Here is a 23,231-nt window from a genome sequence, read left to right as displayed (position 1 = left end):
GGATGTGATATGGTATCGAAAATTTAGATCTACAAAGTGGTGCAGGGTTTAATATAGTCGGCCCCGCCCGTCTTTAGACTTTCCTTACTTGTTTCTATATAAAATTTGGCAAAATTTTGTTTGCTACACAATTTTTTTTTAATTGTATTTCTATTGATAATTTTTTCAAACTTTTATTTCTATAAAAAATTTTGCCAAATTTTATTTCTATAAAAATTTTATTCAAAATTTGATTTCTATAGAAAATTTTGCAAAATTTTATTTACTAGGCACAAATTTTTCCAAAATTGTATACTCACTGATACTCACTGCTAAGTCGAAAATTTGTAGAAATGGCTCAAATTTTCAAATTTTTCATTGAATGAATCATAAATGCATTTTTGCGAAATTGTCTAAACAATTATAAATATTTCCCAAATATTGCCCGAGATTTTGTAGAAGTCTGATTTGAGATTTTATCAAAATGTAGATCTAAATACAAAGTTGTGCAGAGAATATTACAATCGGCCAGCCCATGATATTAGCAATTTCACGCACTTTTATTCGTCGATCATTTAATACCATATCATGCACTTTGGCTATTTCTTTTGTTGTTATTGATGTTTTTGGTCTTCCACTACGTGGTTCATCTTCAATGCTTGTACGACCACGTTTAAATTCAGCAACCCAATTTTTTACTGTTGCATATGAAGGAGCACTTTCACCTAACATATTCACCAATCATTATGAATTTCTTGTCCCGATAGACCTTTTTTATGTAAATATTTAATGACAGCACGCATTTCTAATTTTCCATTGTAAAAAAATTGCAGATGCGTCTTTTTTGAACACCTTTTTCTATATGAAGGAGTTGCCAGATCGAAACAAAATTTAACATGTGTTCATAACAGAGATTGAAGTTTCTAAAGCACTTAACATTTTTCTGTTTATACCGCGCTTTTTGTGCTAGGCGAGAATCCCAAACACGTTTCATAAAGTCCGTTTTTACCATCGGATAGAGCACTAAAAGATCTATCTTTCACATATAAATCTGGAAACCCATCTTTCTCCATATGGCCACAGTGGTCACTTTTCTCTCGAGGTGCAGTGCCTCCACTTTTTTCCAAGCCATATATTGAGACTGCCAAACACATTTAGCTGTATCCGTTATTACCATCGGATAGAGCACTAAAACATCTATCTTTCGCATATAAATCTGGAACCCCATCATTTTCCATTTGGCCACAGTGGACACATTTCTTTCTGTGTCGTATATGCAACATTACTGCGATTCGGAAAATTTCTGAGAAAAGGTTTTAGTTCAAATCGAAAGCTATCGTATCAGTTTATCTTTTGTTAAAATTTTTCTATCTCTTCCCGTTTGGCCAATTTATGCCAATTCCTATGGAGGATTATATCGCAAAAAAATTTTATTCGTATATAACTCATTTTTTCACATAGAGGTGGCACTGAAACGAATTTTCATGTAAGGATTTATTTTCCCTTAAGGTGAGTACTATGTTCGATGTTTTCACCAAAACTCTAAATTAAAAGTACAAATATATTTACGAAGACGATTATATTTTGATCAAGTCTTACCGAATAATGGATGGAAAAGATCCAAGGAATTGATTACAACTAATTCTATATTTCTAAATTAATTAATTAAAAAAAGTAACCGTGAAAACAAGCTGGTTTTCAGGTTGAAAACTGAACATAGTACACAGCTTTAAGGTGGGTATTAAGTTCAAGTTTAGCCGCTAAAATCGTCATTTTTCACGATTACTATTCTTTAATAATCCATTTTAAGGAATACAAACTTTGTGAAAATTTGCTTTAGGATATTCTACATCAAGTTATAGTAAAATTTGCAACAAATATGTATAATTTTATGCCTTTTTTACTGATTTAGTTTTCACTTTAGCGGCTAAACTCGAACTTAGTACTCACCTTTACATAAATCAAACTGCAAACTATGTATTCTTTTATTTTCTACTACTTTTACTGCGTGAAAGGAAAAGAACCCAACTATTTTAGTTTGAAAATTTACTGAGTCATTGATGACTTGAGGTTACATCGTAAATTAATTTATCATGATTTAAATAGTAGTAGTGAATTTATTTAAATGTGCCAATTTTTAATTTGTACTTTATGGTCAAACAACAAATGCCACTTGGAATAGATTGAAATGCATTCTGGCTATTCTTTAAAAATAATGTCCTTCGCTTATCAATACCTGTAAAATTTTAACAATGCCAAATAAAAAACAAAAGAAGTGTTGCGATTTGAATAAATATTTTTAAAACATGGAAGCAGATAAGTTAGGTTAGGTTAGGTTAAAGTGGCTGCCCGAATAAGTTTCAGGCTCACTTAGACTATTCAGTCCATTGTGATACCACATTCAACTAAAAGTACCTATTACATATGGGCACTTCTAGTTTTAACTGCTGAACTTTATTATTTTCTTTTGTTGAACCAACCAGATTGTTCGAAAAACATTAACAGACTGCTTAAGTTAACGTTTTCCAGGTCCGCCAGTAATCTAAAGCTATATGCTCCTAAAATTCGCTAACGCCTTACACAAAATGCAGGACACTCACAAAAGAGGTGTTTAATTGATTCCTTTTCCTCCGCATCATAACAGCTCATACAGTAGTCATTATACTTCACACCAATAGTTTTTGCAAATTCGCCTATCAGGCAGCGACCCGTTATAGCAGATATCAGGAGTGATATCTGACGTCTTGAGAACACAAGCATATCTAGTGTGCGGTTCAAGTTTAAATGGGGCCATATTTGCTTGGCGTCGTTACAACCCTTGCAATTCTCCCATCGAATATTTGCCATCATGACAGCCTTCTCACGCAGTAAGGTAGTTCCTAGCCTTGCTAACTCATCTGCTTCGCAGTTCCCCGGTATGTTCCTATGGCCAGGCACCCATATTAGGTGAATATTGTACTGCTCAGCCATCTCGTTGAGAGATGTGCGGCAGTCGATGGCCGTGTTCGAGTTAAGGAACACAGAGTCCAAGGATTTTATTGCAGGTTGACTGGAACATTACTTCTCAGCCAATTCGCCACCTCTCTTATTGCTAATATTTCAGCCTGAAAAACACTACAGTGATTAGGTAATCTTTTCGCTATTCGAAGTTCCAGATCTTTAGAATATTCTCCGAAACCCACTTGTCTATCCAATTTGGAGCCATCAGTGTAGAAATCTATATATCTTTTATTCCCCGGGGTCTGTGTACACCACGCCTCACTGTTGGGAATTAGAGTTTCAAACTTTTTGTTGAAAAGTGGTTTCGCCAGAGTGTAATCCACTCTGTTAGGCACATCAGGCATTATTTTGACCGAACTGTGACCGTACATATTTTCCGACCACAGCTTAGCTCGCGCCGTTGTTGCAGCTGACTGTTTGGCCAAAATGTCTAAAGGCAATAGATGCAGCATGACATTAAGGGAATATGCGCCTGAGATACACAAGCACGCCATACGCTGAACTTTATCTAAACCTGCCGGTTGCTGAAGTGCCGACCACCACACTACATCACCATACAGCATTATAGGTATATCCACAGCCGTGTATAGCCAATGCACAATCGGTTTTAGTCCCCACTTTTTCCCTATTGCCTTTTTGAACGAGTACAAAGCTACCGTGGCTTTTCTCGCCCTTTCTTCAACAAAGTTCAGCTTCCTGACCAGAATAACGCCAAGGTATTTTGCACACTCACCAAAGGGAATTTCAATACGCCCCAAAGGATATGGGCTTAACCATGGGAGTTTTGCGATCTTTGCAGTACATGACTAATTCCGTCTTTGCAGGATTTACTCCAAGACCATTCTCTTTCGCCCATTTCTCAGTCATCTGGAGGGCTATCTGTATAACATCTCTGATTGTAGATGGGAATTTTCCCCTGACTGCTAGAGCCACATCGTCTTCGTATGCCACCACTTTTATCCATTCTTTTTCTGGGGAAACCAGAAGGTTGTTTATGGCAACATTCCAAAGAGGTGAAAGAATTCCTCCTTGGTGTGTGCCTCTGTTCACATACCTTTGTATGTTTGCTATCCTAGTGTGGCCGAAATAAATCTCTTCATTAGCAGTTCGTCTAGCAGCCTAAGTATACCTGGATCAACATTCAGAGTTGCCAGTCCATTTAATATAGAGCTCGGATGGACGTTATTGAATGCCCCCTCGATGTCTAGAAACGCCACGATTGTGTATTCAGTGACAGATAGTGAGCTTTCAATAAAGCTGACTAGTTCATGCAAAGTGGTCTCAGTAGACTTGCCCTTCGAGTATGCTGTCGTTTCGAGAGCAAACTTGAATCGATGCTAGTTCTAAGATAAATGTCTATCATCCTCTCCAGAGTCTTAAGTAGGAATGAGGATAAGCTGATTGGTCGGAATCCTTCGCACTCGAATGGGAGACTTTTCCCGCTTTATGTATGAAAACGACTTTTGTTTCCCTCCACTTTTCTGGAATATAGGCTAAGTTTATACATCCTTTATATATCACCGTTAACCAGGGGATAATTCCGGAGTAATTCCATCAGGTCCGGGGGCTTTGAATGGCCCAAAGCTATTTAACGCCCATTTTATTCTATATTCCGATACAATTTTCTCGATAGGAAATGACCGCTGAGCCACTGTGGCACCGCCAGAACATGGTTCAACCGTCTGATTTGCAGGAAAATGTGTGTCCAATAGTATCTCCAGCGCCTCCTCACTGGACGTTGTTCAATTACCCTCCGATGATTTAATTAAACCTGGAGCGGAGTTAGTGGATGCTAGTACCTGGTCTGGTAGCCTCGGACGTATTCTCAATACTGCTGCAGTAAACATTCCAAGAGTTATGCTGAGCCTTTCTCTGTTCTCGCCTGTTAAATATACTTATTTCGATGTTTCACAATTTTAATTCTATAGAAACAATATTCATAACTGTCCAGCTATTCCTGTCACCTGTTGTATGGTAGTGTTTATTTAAAATTCCGCCCGTCCTAAGTTCTTGCAGTTTATGTTTGTTTTATATATCCGACACATTAACATCTAAACTTTCTATCTGATTAGCCTGATATTTTGATTTTTGTGTATTTTTCTGTTGTATATAGATTCATTTTTTAATAATTATGCTAAACTTCTGGAAGCAAATTTTTTGTGTTTTTACAAATACATATTCTGTCCATATTTTGATGTAGTCTCTATATAGTCTTGTATCGTATTTTAATTTATTGGCCTGAAATTAAAATGTCGTCGAGTCGTATCAAAATTAAAATTAGAGTTCTTTTGGACATATAAACACATATGGCAGAATATAATACTTATATCGGTCTATATTTGGTACACTACACCTTAAAATTACAATTGGAATACCGTTAAAATGAGATTTAGGTACACTAATTGGAGTCGACTCCGGAGTCGGAGTCGAGGCTAATAAGAAATGCAGGAGTCGGAGCCGGAGTCGAGCAAAATTGACTCGACTCCACAGCCCTGGGTTTGACTAGTACTCCTTGTGCAAAACTTGAAAGCAAACCAAAACTCTGGCTTCTGGGTCATATATGGGGGTATGTCATTCCGTTTGTTACACATACAAATAAAAATTTCTCACTATAGAAAGAGAGAAATTATATTACGATATAACGATGTCCTTGTAAAGGGTGATACGGTCAAAACTTGGTCAATAAAAACTTGACGTATTTCTTTCAATTTTGCATTTAAAAAACCTGAACACCCCTCATTTTGAAGGTGTGTGTGTGTGATTTTGGAATTCACTCTTCAGTTGTCAAAATGCCGTCCAAGCAAGAAGAGCAGCGTATCAAAATTTTGCTCGCGCATCGCGAAAATCCGAGCTACTCGCACGCAAAGCTGGCAAAATCGCTAAAAGTTGCCAAATCAACCGTTACAAATGTAATTAAAGTGTTTGGGGAACGTTTGTCGACAGCCAGGAAGTCTGGATCGGGGGGAAATCGAAAATCGGAAGCCGCTGAGACGACAAAGAGAGTTGCCGGTAGTTTCAAGCGAAACCCTAACCTCTCTCTCCGAGATGCCGCAAATAAGCTGGGTGTATCGTCTACAACCGTGCATCGAGCCAAAAAACGAGCCGGACTATCGAGTTACAAGAAGGTAGTGACTCCAAATCGCGATGATAAACAAAATACGACGGCCAAAGCGCGATCCCGGAGGCTGTTCACGACGATGCTGACGAAGTTTGACTGCGTGGTAATGGTGAAAGAGTGTTTTAATAAACGTCTGCTGCCTTTCCAGAAGAATCACGGTTTTGGCATCTTGCCATTACGGTAAAAAAGGCCATGGAGTGGTACGCCGCCAGCATCGTGCAGGTGGTTCCCAAGGACTAGAACCCTCCCAACACGCCAGAGCTCCGCCCAATTGAGAAATACTGGGCTATTGTCAAGCGGAACCTAAAGACGACCAAAAAAACTGCTAAGGACGAGCAGCAGTTCAAGGCAAACTGGCTTTCTGCGGCGAAGGTGGACAAGGTGACTGTACAAAATCTGATGGCAGGTGTCAAGCGTGAGGCCCGGCAATTCGGATTTGGAAAAACGAAAGCCTAACTGAACATTTTTCCTGAATTTTATACAAATTGAACTTGAAAAAGAAATTTAATTTGATTTTTTTAAATAAACGATTTCACCGATTTACACGCGTTTTCCCTTGACCAAATTTTGACCGTATCACCCTTTAATAAAACAACCTCCTTCGATAATGAACCTATAGTGCTGAAATTTTGCGTAGACTCGTATTTTGTCTACAAGCAGGTCAAGTTCGAAGAACGTAGAAGAACTTTTGGTCCATTAATAGGAGTGGCGAATATGGTGTTAGTCGGTCAATGTTTTGGTACTTTTTTTTCGCAACAAGTGGTATTGGTTCGGTATTGTTTTGAAATTCCAAATCTTAAAATGGTTCTTCTTTGTTAAAATTTTGCACTACAATAAATTGTAAGGCTCATGTCACTCGATCTATTAGAGATATTTCGGAGCGCAAACTATATTTTTTATAGGGGATTATAAGTTCTATGCAGCAAAGAAATAAATTTGGAATTGAATACTAAAACAATATTTAATACCCGAGATAACCAACTTCCAACGCCTATACGCCAGCCTGTGGGTCTACTTAGAGGAAAAACTAAACTAAACTTAGAGGAAAACACACCAGATTTCGCACAAAAAAAAAAAAAAACAACCATGCTAAAATCGTTATCCATCAAAAGTTGCAGGATTATTTCCACAAAAAAAAAACGAGTTGAAACTTTGGGTTGTAAAATTTATAGAGTAAACAATTATTTTTGTCATGACATATCTACTCCTTTTGAAAGGAAGAATTTGTCGAGTAACTTCTAGTAGTTCTCTTAAAATTGATTACTACTTTTATTATTTTTTTAGGTTGAGGAACGGTTTCTAGTAAAAACTGGAAAAAGTAATAACTAGTAGTAGGAAATGGAACATAACTATTGATATTAATACAGCCTTTTTTTCTATTTTTGATCAATATTAGACATTACCCTAAACTTTGAGGTTATGTGTTACAAATTGGCACAAAGATTTAATGAACATTTTCAGACATATTATTGAAACCCTTTATAACCGCATGATATATTGTCATACAGCAGCACAAATGTACATAGTTTTTATAATCACACTCATTCAGTCAGCTAGTGGGAGGTGGTGGTTGCAACTAACGAGCACAACGAATATCTTACAAAAGCTCCAGCGAACTTTAAAAGGATAAGAACGTACCATTAACTTCCGAAAGAGAGCGCTCTCCTTGGGTGGCAGTGGATCGCTGGAAGGCATATTTTCCTCCTATTTATGAATTTCTTCTCACGAAACACCGGTTGTTATACTGCTGCTCTTGGCGAGATTTATCTGAAACACGCGTCTGCAGACCGTCGATTAAAAACACCAACACTCGAGTATCGTTGGAACTATATCCCTATAACTAATTGACTTGGAATACAACGAATTTTCCCTTTTAATCTTTTACTGAATTTTGTGGAACACCGACCTCAGAGCAGAGGAATATCTTAATTCACGACTCGCACAAAAAATATACTCGACACAAAAAAGACTTTGCCAATACCAACAAATTATCCACATGCACGAAGATGTCAAATTGACATTTCAAATATTGAACAGTATTTGTCTCAGGGTTGACAAAGTTGATTCTTTTGTACTTTTTTTTATACTTTTCGAATGCCGAAAGCACCGCGAGCCTTTACACACACAATGACTGTAATAAATTAACAACCTATTTCTGATATCCGAACGAAAGCAATTGCGAACGAACGGTACCCAATAAACACAGGATGAGCGTTTTTCAAATGCAAAAACTTTTCAGTTTGAGGGTAAAAATAAACAAAAGTCAACTTGACTTGAAACAGCTCATCTTTAATGCGCTTTACAGATTATCAGTTATTCCGGACGGAATGTCGGTGTTTGTAAAGAATTTTACAATGTGTCGGATCGATACGACTTGTCGGCGATGACTAAATAATCGGTAAATGTGTTATCGATCCCATAAACATGCAGCAGTATCGATTATGCCGTCGGACTTAAATTATAATGTGCACAATATATGGGATATGTTCGACACGAGCACTGTCGTCCGGAATAACTGATAGTCTGTAAAGCGCATAATACATTGTTTGTGAATTACTTCAATTTGTCAAAAGGTTGATGAAATCTTTGAAAAGGCGTTGAAGATACCCAATAAACACAGGATGAGCGTTTTACAAATGCAACAACTTTTCAGTTTGAGGGTAACTATAATTATCAACATAAATTCAACTTGACTTGAAACAGCTCATATTCAATACATCTTCAAATTGTTAGCGAATTACTTCCAATTTGCCAAAATGTTGACGAAATCTTTGAAAAGGGGTTGAAGATAATATGAGAAAACTTTGACAAAACACTACCCTAAAATGCAACGAAAAAACCATGTGGTTTTCAATACTTGTTTGTGCAACGAAGTTCGTGGTCAATTGAAAGAAATAAAAAACATTTTAGACAAAAAACTGAATTTACTCCAAATAGTTTCTAATAATACGTAAGTGAAAATAAAAAAATGATATGAAACTTTAAGGAAGACACTAAATTATATCTCTTTGCCGAAAACTAAAATTATGGATTCTACGTTCTTTAAAACATTAAAAAACTGGCCGATGAAAAAATGTTGGACATGTAACTGGAACTGCTTCAAATAGTTTATAATAATTGGTAAGTCAATATGAAAAATTAAATCAACACTTTAGAGAAGTCACTAAATTTAAATCTCATTGCAGAAAACTAAAATATTTGGATGCTGCATTCTTGGAAACATTAAGAGGTTGACCAATGAAAAATGATGGTGGCTTATCGAAAAGAGAAAGTTTCCATAAATCAAAGTACAATGAATTAAACTTGGTATTTATGCTTTTCCATATCAACTACTGGGTGATAATTCGCATCACGCCTATAGTTTAATTTACATCGCATCATCGGTTTAATTTGATATTTTGTGAATTGAAATTGCTGGAAATTTATTCTAACTCTCTAGTCATCAAGTTCCTTGCTAATTTCCCGAATTTTAATGAGTTTTACAAGAATTTTGTGACACCAACGTTCTTGAGGAATTTTGTGGGTTTCAATACATTTTGTGCCACGAAGTACGTGGTCAGTTATTTTTATTGACATAAAACTGAAATTAATCCAAAACGGTAATTATAATTGGTAAGTCAAAATAAAAAGTGAAATGAAAACGTAATGGAAATCACAAAACTCGATTGTTTTGCAGAAAACTAAAATCATTGGATATTATATTCTTGGAAGATGTTGACCGGTGAAAAAATGATGAAGGAAACAACAAAGAAAAGATTCCAGAAAACTTGCAAAGTGCAACAGTTCCTAAATCAAGAACTTCTGGATGAAAATGTGCATTACATCAATTTACATTCCGTCATCAGTTTGATATTTTGTGAATTCCTCTTGATGGAATCTATTCTAACACGCAGGCCAGCAAGTTCCTCGATAGTAATTATTTGAAATTGTCAGCATATTAATTAATAATTAATTAATTAATAGTTATGTGACACCAACATTATGGGGGAAATTATACATGAAAAATGTTTAAGTTATTTAAAGTTGTATTGATAGTTTTAGTTATTAATACCTTTAATAAGATAATTATGTTTTGATTGGTATTATAACATATTATTATTTTTTTATATTGTTAATGTTATTTTTAATATTATTATATTTTTAACGAAAAAAATTAATAAAATGTACAAAATCACTAGAAATTTAGTGTTGACTTTCAGTAAGAACTGGGATTGACTTTCATGCAAATTGTGGTTAGAAAATGTTTGCAGCAATATTAGTTTTTAATTTGTCTCACATTGAAAACTGTTTGAGAAATTATTGAGTAGCAATGCATTTCAATTTGAGGATTACAATTGAGAGATTATTGCTATTGTGTTGAATTTTACTGTTGAGGGTAATGTCTGTTTTTTGTTGAGAACGCGATTTTCTCAACAATTTCTCAACTTGAATATTACCCTAACCCTTTGAAAAAATGTTTGAAAAATTATTGCATTTTAGTATTTTTCAAACGTTTGTGTTTATTGGGTAATATGAGAAAATTTTGACAAAACACTACCCTAAAATGCAACGAAAAAACCATGTGGTTTTCAATACTTAATTGTGCAACGAAGTTCGTGGTCAATTGGAAAAAATAAAAAATTGGTAAATTTTAGAAATAACTGAATTTACACCAAATAGTTTCCCAATAAACACATGATGAGCGTCTTTCAAATGCAACAACTTTTCAGTTTGAGGGTAAATATAATTTTCAACATAAATTCAACTTGGCTTGAATTAGCTCATCTTCAATACATCTTCAAATTGTTTGCGAATTACTTCCAATTTGCCAAAATGTTGAAAAGGTGTTGAAGATAATATGAGAAAACTTTGACAAAACACTACCCTAAAAAATGAAATAAAACTTTAAGGAAGTCACTAAATGTATATCTCTTTGCAGAAAACTAAAATTATGGATTCTACGATCTTGAAAACATTAAAAAGCTGACCAATGAAAAAATGGTGGACAATTAACTGGAACTGCTTCAAATTGTTTATAATAATTGGTACGTCAATATGAAAAATTAAATCAACACTTTAGAGAAGTCACTAAATTTAAATCTCTTTGCAGAAAACTAAAATCTTTGGATGCTACATTTTTGCAAACAATAAGAAGCTGACCAATGAAAAATGAGTGGCTTATCGACAAGAAAAAGTTTCCAGAAACATTACAAGTGCAACCAATTAAAATTGTTAAAAACAACAAAATGTTGAAATCAACAACTTCTGGATGAAAATGTGCATCACATCGTCAGTTTAATTCATATGCTATTATCAGTTTAAAATGGATATTTTGTGAATTCCTTCTGCTGGAAATCAATGCTAACACGCGGTCCAGTACGTTCCTAATTTCAAATTGCCCGCATGTTAATAAATTTTAATGCTGTTTTATGACACCAAAAGGAAGGAAATCGAATTATCAATGCAAAAGTGGTTACTAATAATGTTTAAGGTATTTAAAGTTTTGTTGTTTGTTTTTTTTTTTGTTCCTATTTGTTGATATGTGTAAGAAGATTATTATTTATCAATTAGTATTGTAGTGTCTTATGTAGTGTAAAGTGTTATTATATATTTTATTTTGATGAAAATGAATACATTATACAAAATTCATAGAATTTTGGCTTTGACTTTCAATTTGAAGTGGGGATATCATTCATACAAATTTAGGTTGAAAAGTATTTGCAACGATGTTAATTTTGAATTTGACTCGCATCGAAAATTGTTTGACAAATTATTGAGTAGCGATGCATTTCAATTTGAGGACAACACTTGAGATATTATTGTTAATGTGTTGAATTTCACTGTTGAGGGTAATGTCTGTTTTTTGTTGAGAACGCGATTTTCTCAACAATTTCTCAACTTGAATATAACCCTAATCCTTTGAAAAAAGTTTGAAAAATTGTTGAAATTTAGCATTTTTCAAACGTTTGTGTTTATTGGGTTATAATAAAAGATAAGTGAAAATAAAAAATTAAATAAAACTTTAAGGAAGTCACTAAATGTATATCTCTTTGCAGAAAACTAAAATTATGGATTCTACGTTCTTGAAAACATTAAAAAGCTGACCGATGAAAAAATGTTGGACAATTGACTGGACCTGCTTCAAATAGTTTATAATAAATGGTAAGTCTATATGAAAAATTAAATTAACACTTTAGAGAAGTCACTAAATTTAAATTTCTTTGCAGAAAACTAAAATCTTTGGATGCTACATTCTTGCAAACATTAACCCTCTAGAACACACTTAAAGACAACCAAAATGAATAAAATAAAAAGAAAACTTAGTTGAACCTGTTCAAAAGCCTTTGCAGCATACACTGAATTTTACCGTATACATTTTTCTTGATTAGTATTTTTGCTTTTGTGTCGTTAATATTGAATATTTAATCAGCTGACAAAAAAAATTGGGGCATTAGAGGGTTAAGAAGCTAACCAATGAAAAATGAGTGGCTTATCGACAAGAAAACGTTTCCAGAAACATTTCAAAGTGCAACCAATTAAAATTGTTAAAAACAACAAATTGTTAAAATCAACAACTCCTGGATGAAAATGTGCATCAATCGTCAGTTTAATCTACAACCTTCTATCTGTTTAAATGGATATTTTGTGAATTCCTTCTGCTGGAAATCTATTCTAACACGCGGTCCAGCACGTTCTAATTTCAAATTGCCCGCATATTAATAAATTTTAATGCTGTTTTATGACACCAACAAGAAGGAAATCGAATTATCAATGCAAAAGTGTTTAAAAATAATGTTTATGTTGATAGGTTTAATAAGATTATTTTTTATTCAAGGCATATTAAAGAGGTAAAGTCATGCAATCAGGTGACTAATATCGACATTCATCTTGTCAAAGGCTTTGTTTACGTTTAGTAGGTTTGTTTACATTCTTTGTGTACATAAATATTACAATACAACAACACTACACATACACAAAATTTCAATTTAAGTGACCTGCCATTTTAAGGCCGGTACTATGTTCATTCTTGCGAAAAATTTTTATGGAAACCATTATTTCGCACAAAGAAAGCGGCGTTTTTTTAGGTAGCTTGGAGCGCTATTTTACAGGGAGCGATATTGGATTAAGTTGGTGGTTGTTGATTGTTTTTACAAAATAACATTTTATTTTTCCTTGGGCAATTGATCTGCTATTCCTTTGATCCTTTGTATAGTTTCGGAACAAAATAATGGTCCGTGTTTGATTTATAAACCCGCACAAATAGTTTTTAATAAATAAATTATTTCTTAATTCACATTGCAAATGGCGCCGTGCTATAAACGTCAGTTTTTCAACACGAAAAAAACAAAGTATCACAAATGGAAAAAATTTCGCAAATTTTTCGCATTTTTTGGTTTTGTATGGAGTTTCAACGCGAAAACCGAACAGAGTACCGGCCTTTAGTTTGACTTTCTAAATATCATGGGGTGTACACACGTTTGCTCGTGACTTTACCTTTAATTAATATGCCTTGTTTTTTATTCAATTGGTATTGTACACCCAGAGAAATGGTTGGTTGCAATTCGATCATTACAATAAGGAGATAATAACAGTAACTTATTTTTTGTTACAAGAACAATGTTATATATCCAACACAACTGTAAAAAAGTTCACAGTTGAGAAATTATTGCTATTGTGTTGAATTTTAGTGTTGAGGGTAATGTCTGTTTTTTGTTGAGAACGCGATTTTCTCAACAATTTCTCAACTTGAATATTACCGTAATCTTTGAAAAAATGTTTGAAAAATTATTGAGTTTTAGTATTTTTCAAACGTTTGTGTTTATTGGGAAGTTATAAAAAAATTTGCAACAAATATGTATAATTTTATGCCTTTTTCTTACTGATTTAGTTGTCACGTTAGCGATTTTAGCGGCTAAACTCGAACTTAGTACCCTCCTTTAAGGTGGGTATTAAATTCTAGTTTAGCCTCTAAAATCGTCGTTTTTTCACTAAAGTGAAAACTAAATCAGTAAACAAGGAATAAAATTATACATATTTGTTGCAGATTTCATTATAACTTGATGGGGAATAGCCCTAAGAAAATTTTCACAAAGTTTGTATTCCATAAAATGGATTATTAAAGAAAAGTAATCGTGAAAAATGACGATTTTAGCGGCTAAACTCGAACTTAATACTCACCTTTAAGGTTTTTCACGATTACTTTTCTTTAATAATCCATTTTAAGGAATATAAACTTTGTAAAAATTTGCTTTGGGATATTCCCCATCAAGGCCGGTATGCACCTCTAGCGAAATTTTCGGTAGCAAAAATTTATTTAAGTCTACAACAAAAAAACAGGGCTGTGTACACAAATTTTAAACCAGCTAATCGCTTTTAATAATTGTTAATATATGTTCCAAATATTCCACAAATAAATTGTTTATTATTTACAGACCTTTTAAAACTTTTACGCACACAATGATTGTAATAAATTAAATGTTTGCTGCCAAAATATGCTTTTGACAACCCTGTTATTTTCATTAGAGGTGCGTACCAGCTTACGAAATTGAACGCTACCGAAAATTTCGTTAGCATAAATATCAATGCATTTCTTATGGGAATGAAATTTTTCGCTAGAGGTGCATACCGGCCTTCAAGTTAGAATGAAATCTGCGACAAATATGTATAATTTTATGACGTTTTTTACACCCAGAAAACAAATTCGTTGCCTCAACCGAATTATTTGCCAACCGAAAGCAGGTGGTTCCATCAACTATCAATGATATCTGTCAGCACAACTAACATTTGGCAATTGTAACTGCATAGTAGTATGTTGGATCAACTTTGCATTGGTTGTCGCAATCTCATATTAATTGTTTTGTTTGTTGGTGCAACCCCCCTCGATTTTCTCTATTATTATCCTAAGCAAATTCCAATATTAAATGAAAGGGCAGATTATATTGAGATTTTATTAATTTATTACAAGATTTACAATCATAATAATCTACGAAAATAAATACAAAAGGTGCTAACAACAAAGGCTTTTGATCTACATATACGTGAGATCAATTTACATTACAATTTACAATATATGATAGGTAATATTTGTATACCAATGACAGATGGTTATTAGGTTGCAATTATGTGGTCAAACTACAGAACCTGATTCAATATATACTTGCCAGAAATTTCTTCCTTAATCCTCTAGATATAAATACAGATCGACTTAGACTTGTCCTGTATGCTTAATACAATAAAAAAAGCTCGCTTGCCGTAAAAAGTATTTGTGTTTGTTGGTGTATGAAGCCTGCAATTTTTATGGAAACTTTTGTAATATTCCTTTTTTATAAAACGGTGCGATACTTACCTGAAGGCAACTTCTTTTCTATGGGATAAACTTTATTCAATGTATTGCGGACAATTATCAAGTAAATGCTGTTCCCCGTTTTGCAAATTTTGTAGCGTCATATCATTTACCATGTCGATGTTGATATAAATATTTATTTGTTACAACAACTACCTTACGCCCGTCCTATAATTGAACTAAGATTCTATTAGTATACTTAACTTTTGGTTGTACCAACAATTTGTTGATTCCCATGATGTAGGTCTCACTATGCTGGTGGTTAGCTCAACAATTTTATGCAGCATAAAACCAAATTTATCGTCATTGGTTATTGTAACCAATTGAATGGTTATGGGAATTTCGTTTTGATCCTGTGAACTATTTTATGGTCGTGTTGGATGTATAATGGGGAAAATAATCAAAGCATTGTTCTTGTAACAAAAAATAAGTTACTGACATCATTTCCTCATTGTAATGATCGAATTGCAACCAACCATTTCTCTGGGTGTACTCATTTAGTTTTCACTTTAAAGGCCGGTATGCACCTCTAGCGAAAAATTTCATTCCCATAAGAAATGCATTGCTATTTATGCTAACGAAATTTTCGGTAGCGTTCAATTTCGTAAGCTGGTACGCACCTCTAATGAAAATAACAGGGTTGTCAAAAGCATATTTTGGCAGCAAACATTTAATTTATTACAATCATTGTGTGCGTAAAAGTTTTAAACGGTCTGTAAATAATAAACAATTTATTTTTGGAATATTTGGAACATATATTAAAAATTTTTAAAAGCGATTAGCTGGTTTAAAATTTGTGTACACAGCCCTGTTTTTTTGTTGTAGACTTAAATAAATTTTTGCTACCGAAAATTTCGCTAGAGGTGCATACCGGCCTTAAAGCCTAGTACTAAGATAACGTTTTCGCACGAAAAACTGTTATACTCCATATAAAAAACGTTAGCGCGGAATATATGCGAAATCTTTGTTTTGAGCATTTTCAAACACATATTTATACAACCCTGGATTTTTCGCACGAAAAAATAGGCAGGTATATTATTTCGCATAAATAAGTTAACATCCCTGGGCTTGAGACCCTATTTACCGAGATAAATGAAGATATTCGTTTTTCGCAAAAACGAACTTAGTACTAGGCATAAGGTGGGTATTAAGTTCGAGTTTAGCCAATAAAAACGTAATTTTTTCACGATTACTTTTCTTTAATAATCCATTTTAAGGAATACAAACTTTGTGAAAATTTGCTTTGGGCTTTTCCCCATCGAGTTATAATAAAATTTGCAACAAATACGTATAATTTCATGCATTTTTCTTACTGATTTAGTTTTCACTTTAGCGATTTTATCGGCTAAACTCGAACTTAATACTCACGTTTAGCGAAAATTATCGGCTAAACTCGAACTTAATACCCACCTTTATACAAAATTCATAGAATTTTGTCTTTGACTTTCAATTTGAAGTGGAGATATCATACAATTTTGGTTGAGAAGTACACCCAGAAAACAAATTCGTTGCCTCAACCGAATTATTTGCCAACCGAAAGCAGGTGGTTCCATCAACTATCAATGATATCTGTCAGCACAACTAACATTTGGCAATTGTAACTGCATAGTAGTATGTTGGATCAACTTTGCATTGGTTGTCGCAATCTCATATTAATTGTTTTGTTTGTTGGTGCAACCCCCCTCGATTTTCTCTATTATTATCCTAAGCAAATTCCAATATTAAATGAAAGGGCAGATTATATTGAGATTTTATTAATTTATTACAAGATTTACAATCATAATAATCTACGAAAATAAATACAAAAGGTGCTAACAACAAAGGCTTTTGATCTACATATACGTGAGATCAATTTACATTACAATTTACAATATATGATAGGTAATATTTGTATACCAATGACAGATGGTTATTAGGTTGCAATTATGTGGTCAAACTACAGAACCTGATTCAATATATACTTGCCAGAAATTTCTTCCTTAATCCTCTAGATATAAATACAGATCGACTTAGACTTGTCCTGTATGCTTAATACAATAAAAAAAGCTCGCTTGCCGTAAAAAGTATTTGTGTTTGTTGGTGTATGAAGCCTGCAATTTTTATGGAAACTTTTGTAATATTCCTTTTTTATAAAACGGTGCGATACTTACCTGAAGGCAACTTCTTTTCTATGGGATAAACTTTATTCAATGTATTGCGGACAATTATCAAGTAAATGCTGTTCCCCGTTTTGCAAATTTTGTAGCGTCATATCATTTACCATGTCGATGTTGATATAAATATTTATTTGTTACAACAACTACCTTACGCCCGTCCTATAATTGAACTAAGATTCTATTAGTATACTTAACTTTTGGTTGTACCAACAATTTGTTGATTCCCATGATGTAGGTCTCACTATGCTGGTGGTTAGCTCAACAATTTTATGCAGCATAAAACCAAATTTATCGTCATTGGTTATTGTAACCAATTGAATGGTTATGGGAATTTCGTTTTGATCCTGTGAACTATTTTATGGTCGTGTTGGATGTATAATGGGGAAAATAATCAAAGCATTGTTCTTGTAACAAAAAATAAGTTACTGACATCATTTCCTCATTGTAATGATCGAATTGCAACCAACCATTTCTCTGGGTGTATTTGTAAAGATGTTAATTTTTAATTTGAATCGCATCTAAAATTGTTTGAGAAATTATTGAGTAGCGATGCATTTCAATTTGAGGATAACACTTGAGAAATTATTGCTAATGTGTTGAGTTTTACTGTTGAGGGTATACATAAACAGACATTATAATTTCTGTTTTATGTTGGAACGCGATTTTCTCAACAATTTCTCAACCTTTGAAAAATGTTTGAAAAATTGTTGAAATTTAGCATTTTTCAAACATTTGTGTTTATTGGGTAGTCACTCATTTTCGTCTAGATTTGGGTTTCTCTAATGCGCTTTACAGACTATCAGTTACTCCGGACGGAATGTCGGTGTTTGTAAAGAATCTTAAGGTTGAGTCACATATCATGCGTTAATCCGTGCGTTGATGGAAGTGTTGATATTTTTTAGTTTTAAACACTGTAACAAAACTGTTGCTTTCAAAGAGAAAATTCAACTCTTCAATCAATGGACCTTTACAGTGTGTCGGATAGATACGACTTGGCGGCGATGACTAAATAATCGGTAAATGTGTTATCGAACCCATAAACATGCAGCAGTATCGATTATGCCTTCGGACTTAACTTATAATGTGCACAATATATGGGATATGTTCGACACGAGCATTGTCGTCCGGAATAACTGATAGTCTGTAAAGCGCATAACTCCTTTTCGTTCGTTCGCATGGCTTACGTTACTGTCAAATGCTACCATTACCAGATCTCAATTATTTGAATTTCTTGAAAAAGGCCCATACATTTTAAAAATTACCCAATAAACACAAACGTTTGAAAAATACTAAAATTCAATAATTTTTCAAACATTTTTTCAAAGGATTAGGGTAATATTCAAGTTGAGAAATTGTTGAGAAAATCGCGTTCTCAACAAAAAACAGACATTACCCTCAACAGTAAAATTCAACACAATAGCAATAATTTCTCAATTGTAATCCTCAAATTGAAATGCACCGCTACTCAATAATTTCTCAAACAGTTTTCAGCGTGAGAAAAATAAAAAATTATCATTGTTGCGAATACTTTCAAACCACAATTTGTATGAAAGTCAATCCAAGTTCTAACTGAAAGTCAATACTAAATTTCTAGGGATTTTGTAAATTTTATTGTTTTTTTCGTTAACAAATATAATAATCTTAAAAATAACATTAATAATATATAAAAATGATAATCAAAATGTAATTATCTTATTAAACGTATTAATAAATAAAACTATGAATACAACTTTAAATATCTTAAACATTTTTACACGTATAATTCCATTTCCTCCATAATGTTGGTGTCAAATAACTATTAATTAATATGCTGGCAATTTTAAATAATTACTATCGAGGAACTTGCTGGCTTGTGTGTTAGAATAGATTCCAGCAAGAGGAAATCACAAAATATCAACCTGATGACGGGATGTAAATTGATGTAATGCACATTTTCATCCAGAAGTTCTTGATATAGGAATTGTTGCACTTTGTTTTAATTGGTTGCACTTTGTAAGTTTTCTGAAAACTTTTCTTTGTTGTTTCCTTCATTGGTTTTTCATCGGCCAACATCTTCCAAGAATATACCATCCAATGATTTTAGTTTTCTGCATAACAATCGAGTTTTGTGATTTCCATTATGTTTTCATTTCACTTTTTATTTTGACTTACCAATTTGTATTTCTTCCAACTGACCACGTACTTCGTGATTTCCTCAAGAACGTTGGTGTTACAAAATTGTTGTTATTAAAATACTGGCAATTTTCAGGAACTTGATGACCAGATAATTGGAATAAATTTCCAGCAATTTCAATTCACAAAATAACAAATTAAACCGATGATGCGATGTAAATTAAACTATCGATGTGATGCGAATTATCATCCAGTAGTTGTTGATATGGAAAAGCATAAATACCAAGTTTTTTTGGTTGCACTTTGATTTATGGAAACTTTCTCTTCTCGATAAGCCACTACCATTGTTCATCGGCCAGCCTCTTAATGTGTCCAAGAATCAGCATCCAAATATTTTAGTCTTCTGCAAAGAGATTTGAGTTTAGTGACTTCCTTAAAGTTTTCATTTCGTGTTTTAATTTTACTTACCAATTATTATAAGCAATTTCAATTGATTATTAAAAAATTTCCACATTTTTGTATTTCTTCCACGAACTTTGTTGTCCAAAGTAGTATTAAAAACCATGTGGTTTTTTCGTTGCATTTCAGGGTAGTGTTTTGTCAACGTTTTCTCCAATTATCTACAACACATTTTCAAAGTTTTCGTCAACTTGAAGATGTATTGAAGATGAGCTTTTTCAAGTCAAGTTGAATTTATGTTGAAAATTATATTTACCCTCAAACGGAAGAGGTGTTGCATTTGAAAAACGCTCATCCTGTGTTTATTGGGTATTTTAGACTATTTCCGCAACACAACAATTTGGAAAATTCTGAAATTGATAATTTGATTAACGATTTCAACGAGACGTATAGGTCTATACATAACTCTCATTGCCAACAAATCCAAACCGATGATAATAAATTCCCGTTATCAGAATGAACAAAAAATTGTTCAAAATTAAACACAACTGGCAGAGCCAATTAAAAAATATCTTTCATCGTACTAGAAACAGAGTGAGTAGTGAATATACCATTCTTTCTAAACAAATTAAGTTATTGAAGATAGTAATAAAATAATCTGTTAATATTGAATAAGCAGAAAAATTCAAAAATAAATTGCAAAACATCAAACCAGGTCCGTCCGCCTTCAAGGAAATATACAAAATAACGGGTAAATTAAAATCCCCCTTCTGCAGTCAAATCATTATCAACAATGATATTTCCAAGAATCCTAATGTAATAGCCAATCATTTCCAACAATATTACAACACCGTCTTCCAGAGAACTGTTCCACTTCAACCAGTTTCGGACTTAAATACAAAAGTGACCGCTTATATCGGGGCTTCATCTCCACATATATATTCATTTGATGATGATTTCAACGCATTTAAAAATTCTGACAACTTCCATTTCACAAATATAGAGCGGTTTGGAAATAGTATCCATCGTATAAATAATAAAAAATCAAGTGGTATTGATGGGATATCAAATTTTATTATTAAAAAATTCCCCAGCACAACATTGAAACTACTTACATGTTTATTTAATCACTGTATTAATAATGGTTATTTCACTTCTGTATGCAAAGTTGCAAAAATATTGCCGATAATGGCCGGTATGTACCTCTAGCGAAAAATTTCATTCCCATAAGAAATGCATTGCTATTTATGCTAACGAAATTTTCGATAGCGTTCAATTTCGTAAGTACGTACGCACCTCTAATGAAAATAACAGGGTTGTCAAAAGCATATTTTGGCAGCAAACATTTAATTTATTACAATCATTGTGTGCGTAAAAGTTTTAAAAGGTCTGTAAATAATAAACAATTTATTTGAGGAATATTTGGAACATATATTAACAATTTTTAAAAGCGATCAGCTGGTTTAAAGTTTGTGTACACAGCCCTGTTTTTTTGTTGTAGACTTAAATAAATTTTTGCTACCGAAAATTTCGCTAGAGGTGCATACCGGCCTTAAAGAAGAAAACTGACAGCGTGGTACCATCTGATTTTCGTCCAATATCCCTCCTGTCTAATATTGGGACACTTTTTGAACATGTCCTAAAAGAGAAAATAGAAAATGATTACATAATTGATCCAATACCAAATTACCAATTTGGTTTCAAAAAAGGTCACTCCACCCAACATGCGCTTTTGAAATTTCACAACGACATAACATCAAATCTCAATAATAAAATATGCAATGTTGCCATTGCCCTGGACATTCAAAAGGCATTTGATTCCGTATGTCACATGGGAATCCTATATAAACTTGTGGGAGTAGAGACAGACCCATTTTTGTGAAAATACTCCCCAGCTATTTCACGGGCAGAAAATTCTCAGTAAATATTCAAGGGATATCGTCCAGACTAGGGGAAGTAAACAGCGGAGTACCACAGGGCAGCGTTCTGGTCCCATTTCTCTTCAACATTTTTCTGAGTGATTTTCCACACACTCACGCAGACTCACAGGCAATTCTATATGCTGATGATTGCTTAATGTATGCACACAACACTTCTCCGGCAGATGCGTTACATAAAGCAACACAACACCTCCAACGTATTACCGACTACTACATAAAGTGGGGAATATCAATTAATGCTTCAAAATCTGAAGCGATATGCATAAGAAACGCCTCTGGCAAAGGCCCCAGGTTTGTAGTCCCTGAGAGCAAGTCACTGAAACTCACTCTAAATGGCATCGAAATTCCCTTTGAGACGGAAATAAAATATCTGGGAGTCACATTCGACAACTTAAGGCCGGTACTATGTTCATTCTTGCGAAAAAAATTTTATAGAAACCATTATTTCGCACATAGAAAGCGGTGTTTATTTAGGTAACTTGGAGCGCTATTTTACAGGGGGCTATATTGAATTAACCCAATAAACACAAACGTTTGAAAAATGCTAAATTTCAACAAATTTTCAAACATTTTTTCAAAGGATTAGGGTTATATTCAAGTTGAGAAATTGTTGAGAAAATCGCGTTCTCAACAAAAAACAGACATTACCCTCAACACTGAAATTCAACACATTAGCAATAATATCTCAAGTGCTATCCTCAAATTGAAATGCATCGCTACTCAATAATTTGTCCAACAATTTTCGATACGAGTCAAATTCAAAATTAACGTCGTTGCAAATAATTTCAACCTAAATTTGTATGAATGGTATCCCCACTTCAAATTGAAAGTCAAAGCCAAAATTCTATGAATTTTGTATAATTTATTCATTTTCATCAAAATAAAATATATAATAATACACTACAATACATAATACACTACAATGCCAATTGATAAATAATAATCTTATTAAACATATTGTTACGTTTTTTTTTATTTAGGCGTTTTTAATTACCCGACAATTAAAACACAGTTCTTTTAAATAACGACAATCTACAATTTATTTACTATGACTTCACACTTTACAATTCGTTCACACTGGAGTTATTCGTTTGACGCTTTAATTAAGACTGACTCGTTAGCAGCATGCGAGCGCTTTTATATATGACATTTTGGCAATACGAGAACATTCTGGTAGCACTACAATATTCTGGCAACGCCAGAAC

At 33.5% G+C, this 23,231-nt stretch overlaps 1 protein-coding gene and 5 long non-coding RNA genes across 6 annotated transcripts in view; 2 read left to right on the top strand and 4 right to left on the bottom strand.

Annotated features, from left to right (window-relative positions):
• The window catches only part of Naa15-16 (N-alpha-acetyltransferase 15/16), a 123,348-nt gene extending 115,253 nt beyond the window's left edge, over positions 1–8,095 (bottom strand). Inside the window, exon 1 of the mRNA XM_075298576.1 lies at positions 7,736–8,095. Within this exon, the coding sequence (XP_075154691.1) occupies positions 7,736–7,792 (57 nt within the window). The 5' untranslated portion in view covers positions 7,793–8,095. The remainder of the gene's footprint in view (positions 1–7,735) is intronic.
• Positions 8,096–8,826: 731 nt separating this feature from the next.
• LOC142229120 (uncharacterized) lies at positions 8,827–10,278 on the top strand. Its single transcript, XR_012720338.1, has 3 exons — positions 8,827–9,217; positions 9,283–9,709; positions 9,774–10,278. It is a non-coding gene; the product is annotated as an uncharacterized LOC142229120 (long non-coding RNA).
• Positions 10,279–10,684: 406 nt separating this feature from the next.
• On the top strand, positions 10,685–11,641 carry LOC142231777 (uncharacterized). The gene is made up of 3 exons (XR_012720916.1): positions 10,685–10,813; positions 11,016–11,121; positions 11,187–11,641. It is a non-coding gene; the product is annotated as an uncharacterized LOC142231777 (long non-coding RNA).
• Positions 11,642–14,886: 3,245 nt separating this feature from the next.
• On the bottom strand, positions 14,887–15,846 carry LOC142229724 (uncharacterized). The gene is made up of 2 exons (XR_012720477.1): positions 15,423–15,846; positions 14,887–15,362 (listed from the first exon to the last, which is right to left on the bottom strand). It is a non-coding gene; the product is annotated as an uncharacterized LOC142229724 (long non-coding RNA).
• A 1,187-nt stretch (positions 15,847–17,033) lies between these two features.
• LOC142229901 (uncharacterized) lies at positions 17,034–17,993 on the bottom strand. Its single transcript, XR_012720525.1, has 2 exons — positions 17,570–17,993; positions 17,034–17,509 (listed from the first exon to the last, which is right to left on the bottom strand). It is a non-coding gene; the product is annotated as an uncharacterized LOC142229901 (long non-coding RNA).
• A 1,453-nt stretch (positions 17,994–19,446) lies between these two features.
• On the bottom strand, positions 19,447–20,331 carry LOC142229407 (uncharacterized). Its single transcript, XR_012720399.1, has 3 exons — positions 20,156–20,331; positions 19,727–20,090; positions 19,447–19,662 (listed from the first exon to the last, which is right to left on the bottom strand). It is a non-coding gene; the product is annotated as an uncharacterized LOC142229407 (long non-coding RNA).
• Between the last annotated feature and the right edge of the window lie 2,900 nt (positions 20,332–23,231).

Source organism: Haematobia irritans, chromosome 3 (assembly GCF_050003625.1).
Source record: "Haematobia irritans isolate KBUSLIRL chromosome 3, ASM5000362v1, whole genome shotgun sequence".
In the NCBI taxonomy this organism is placed as follows: domain Eukaryota; kingdom Metazoa; phylum Arthropoda; class Insecta; order Diptera; family Muscidae; genus Haematobia; species Haematobia irritans.
The sequence above is the reverse complement of the archived record's forward strand: the minus strand, read 5'-3'. Positions and strand labels throughout refer to the sequence as shown.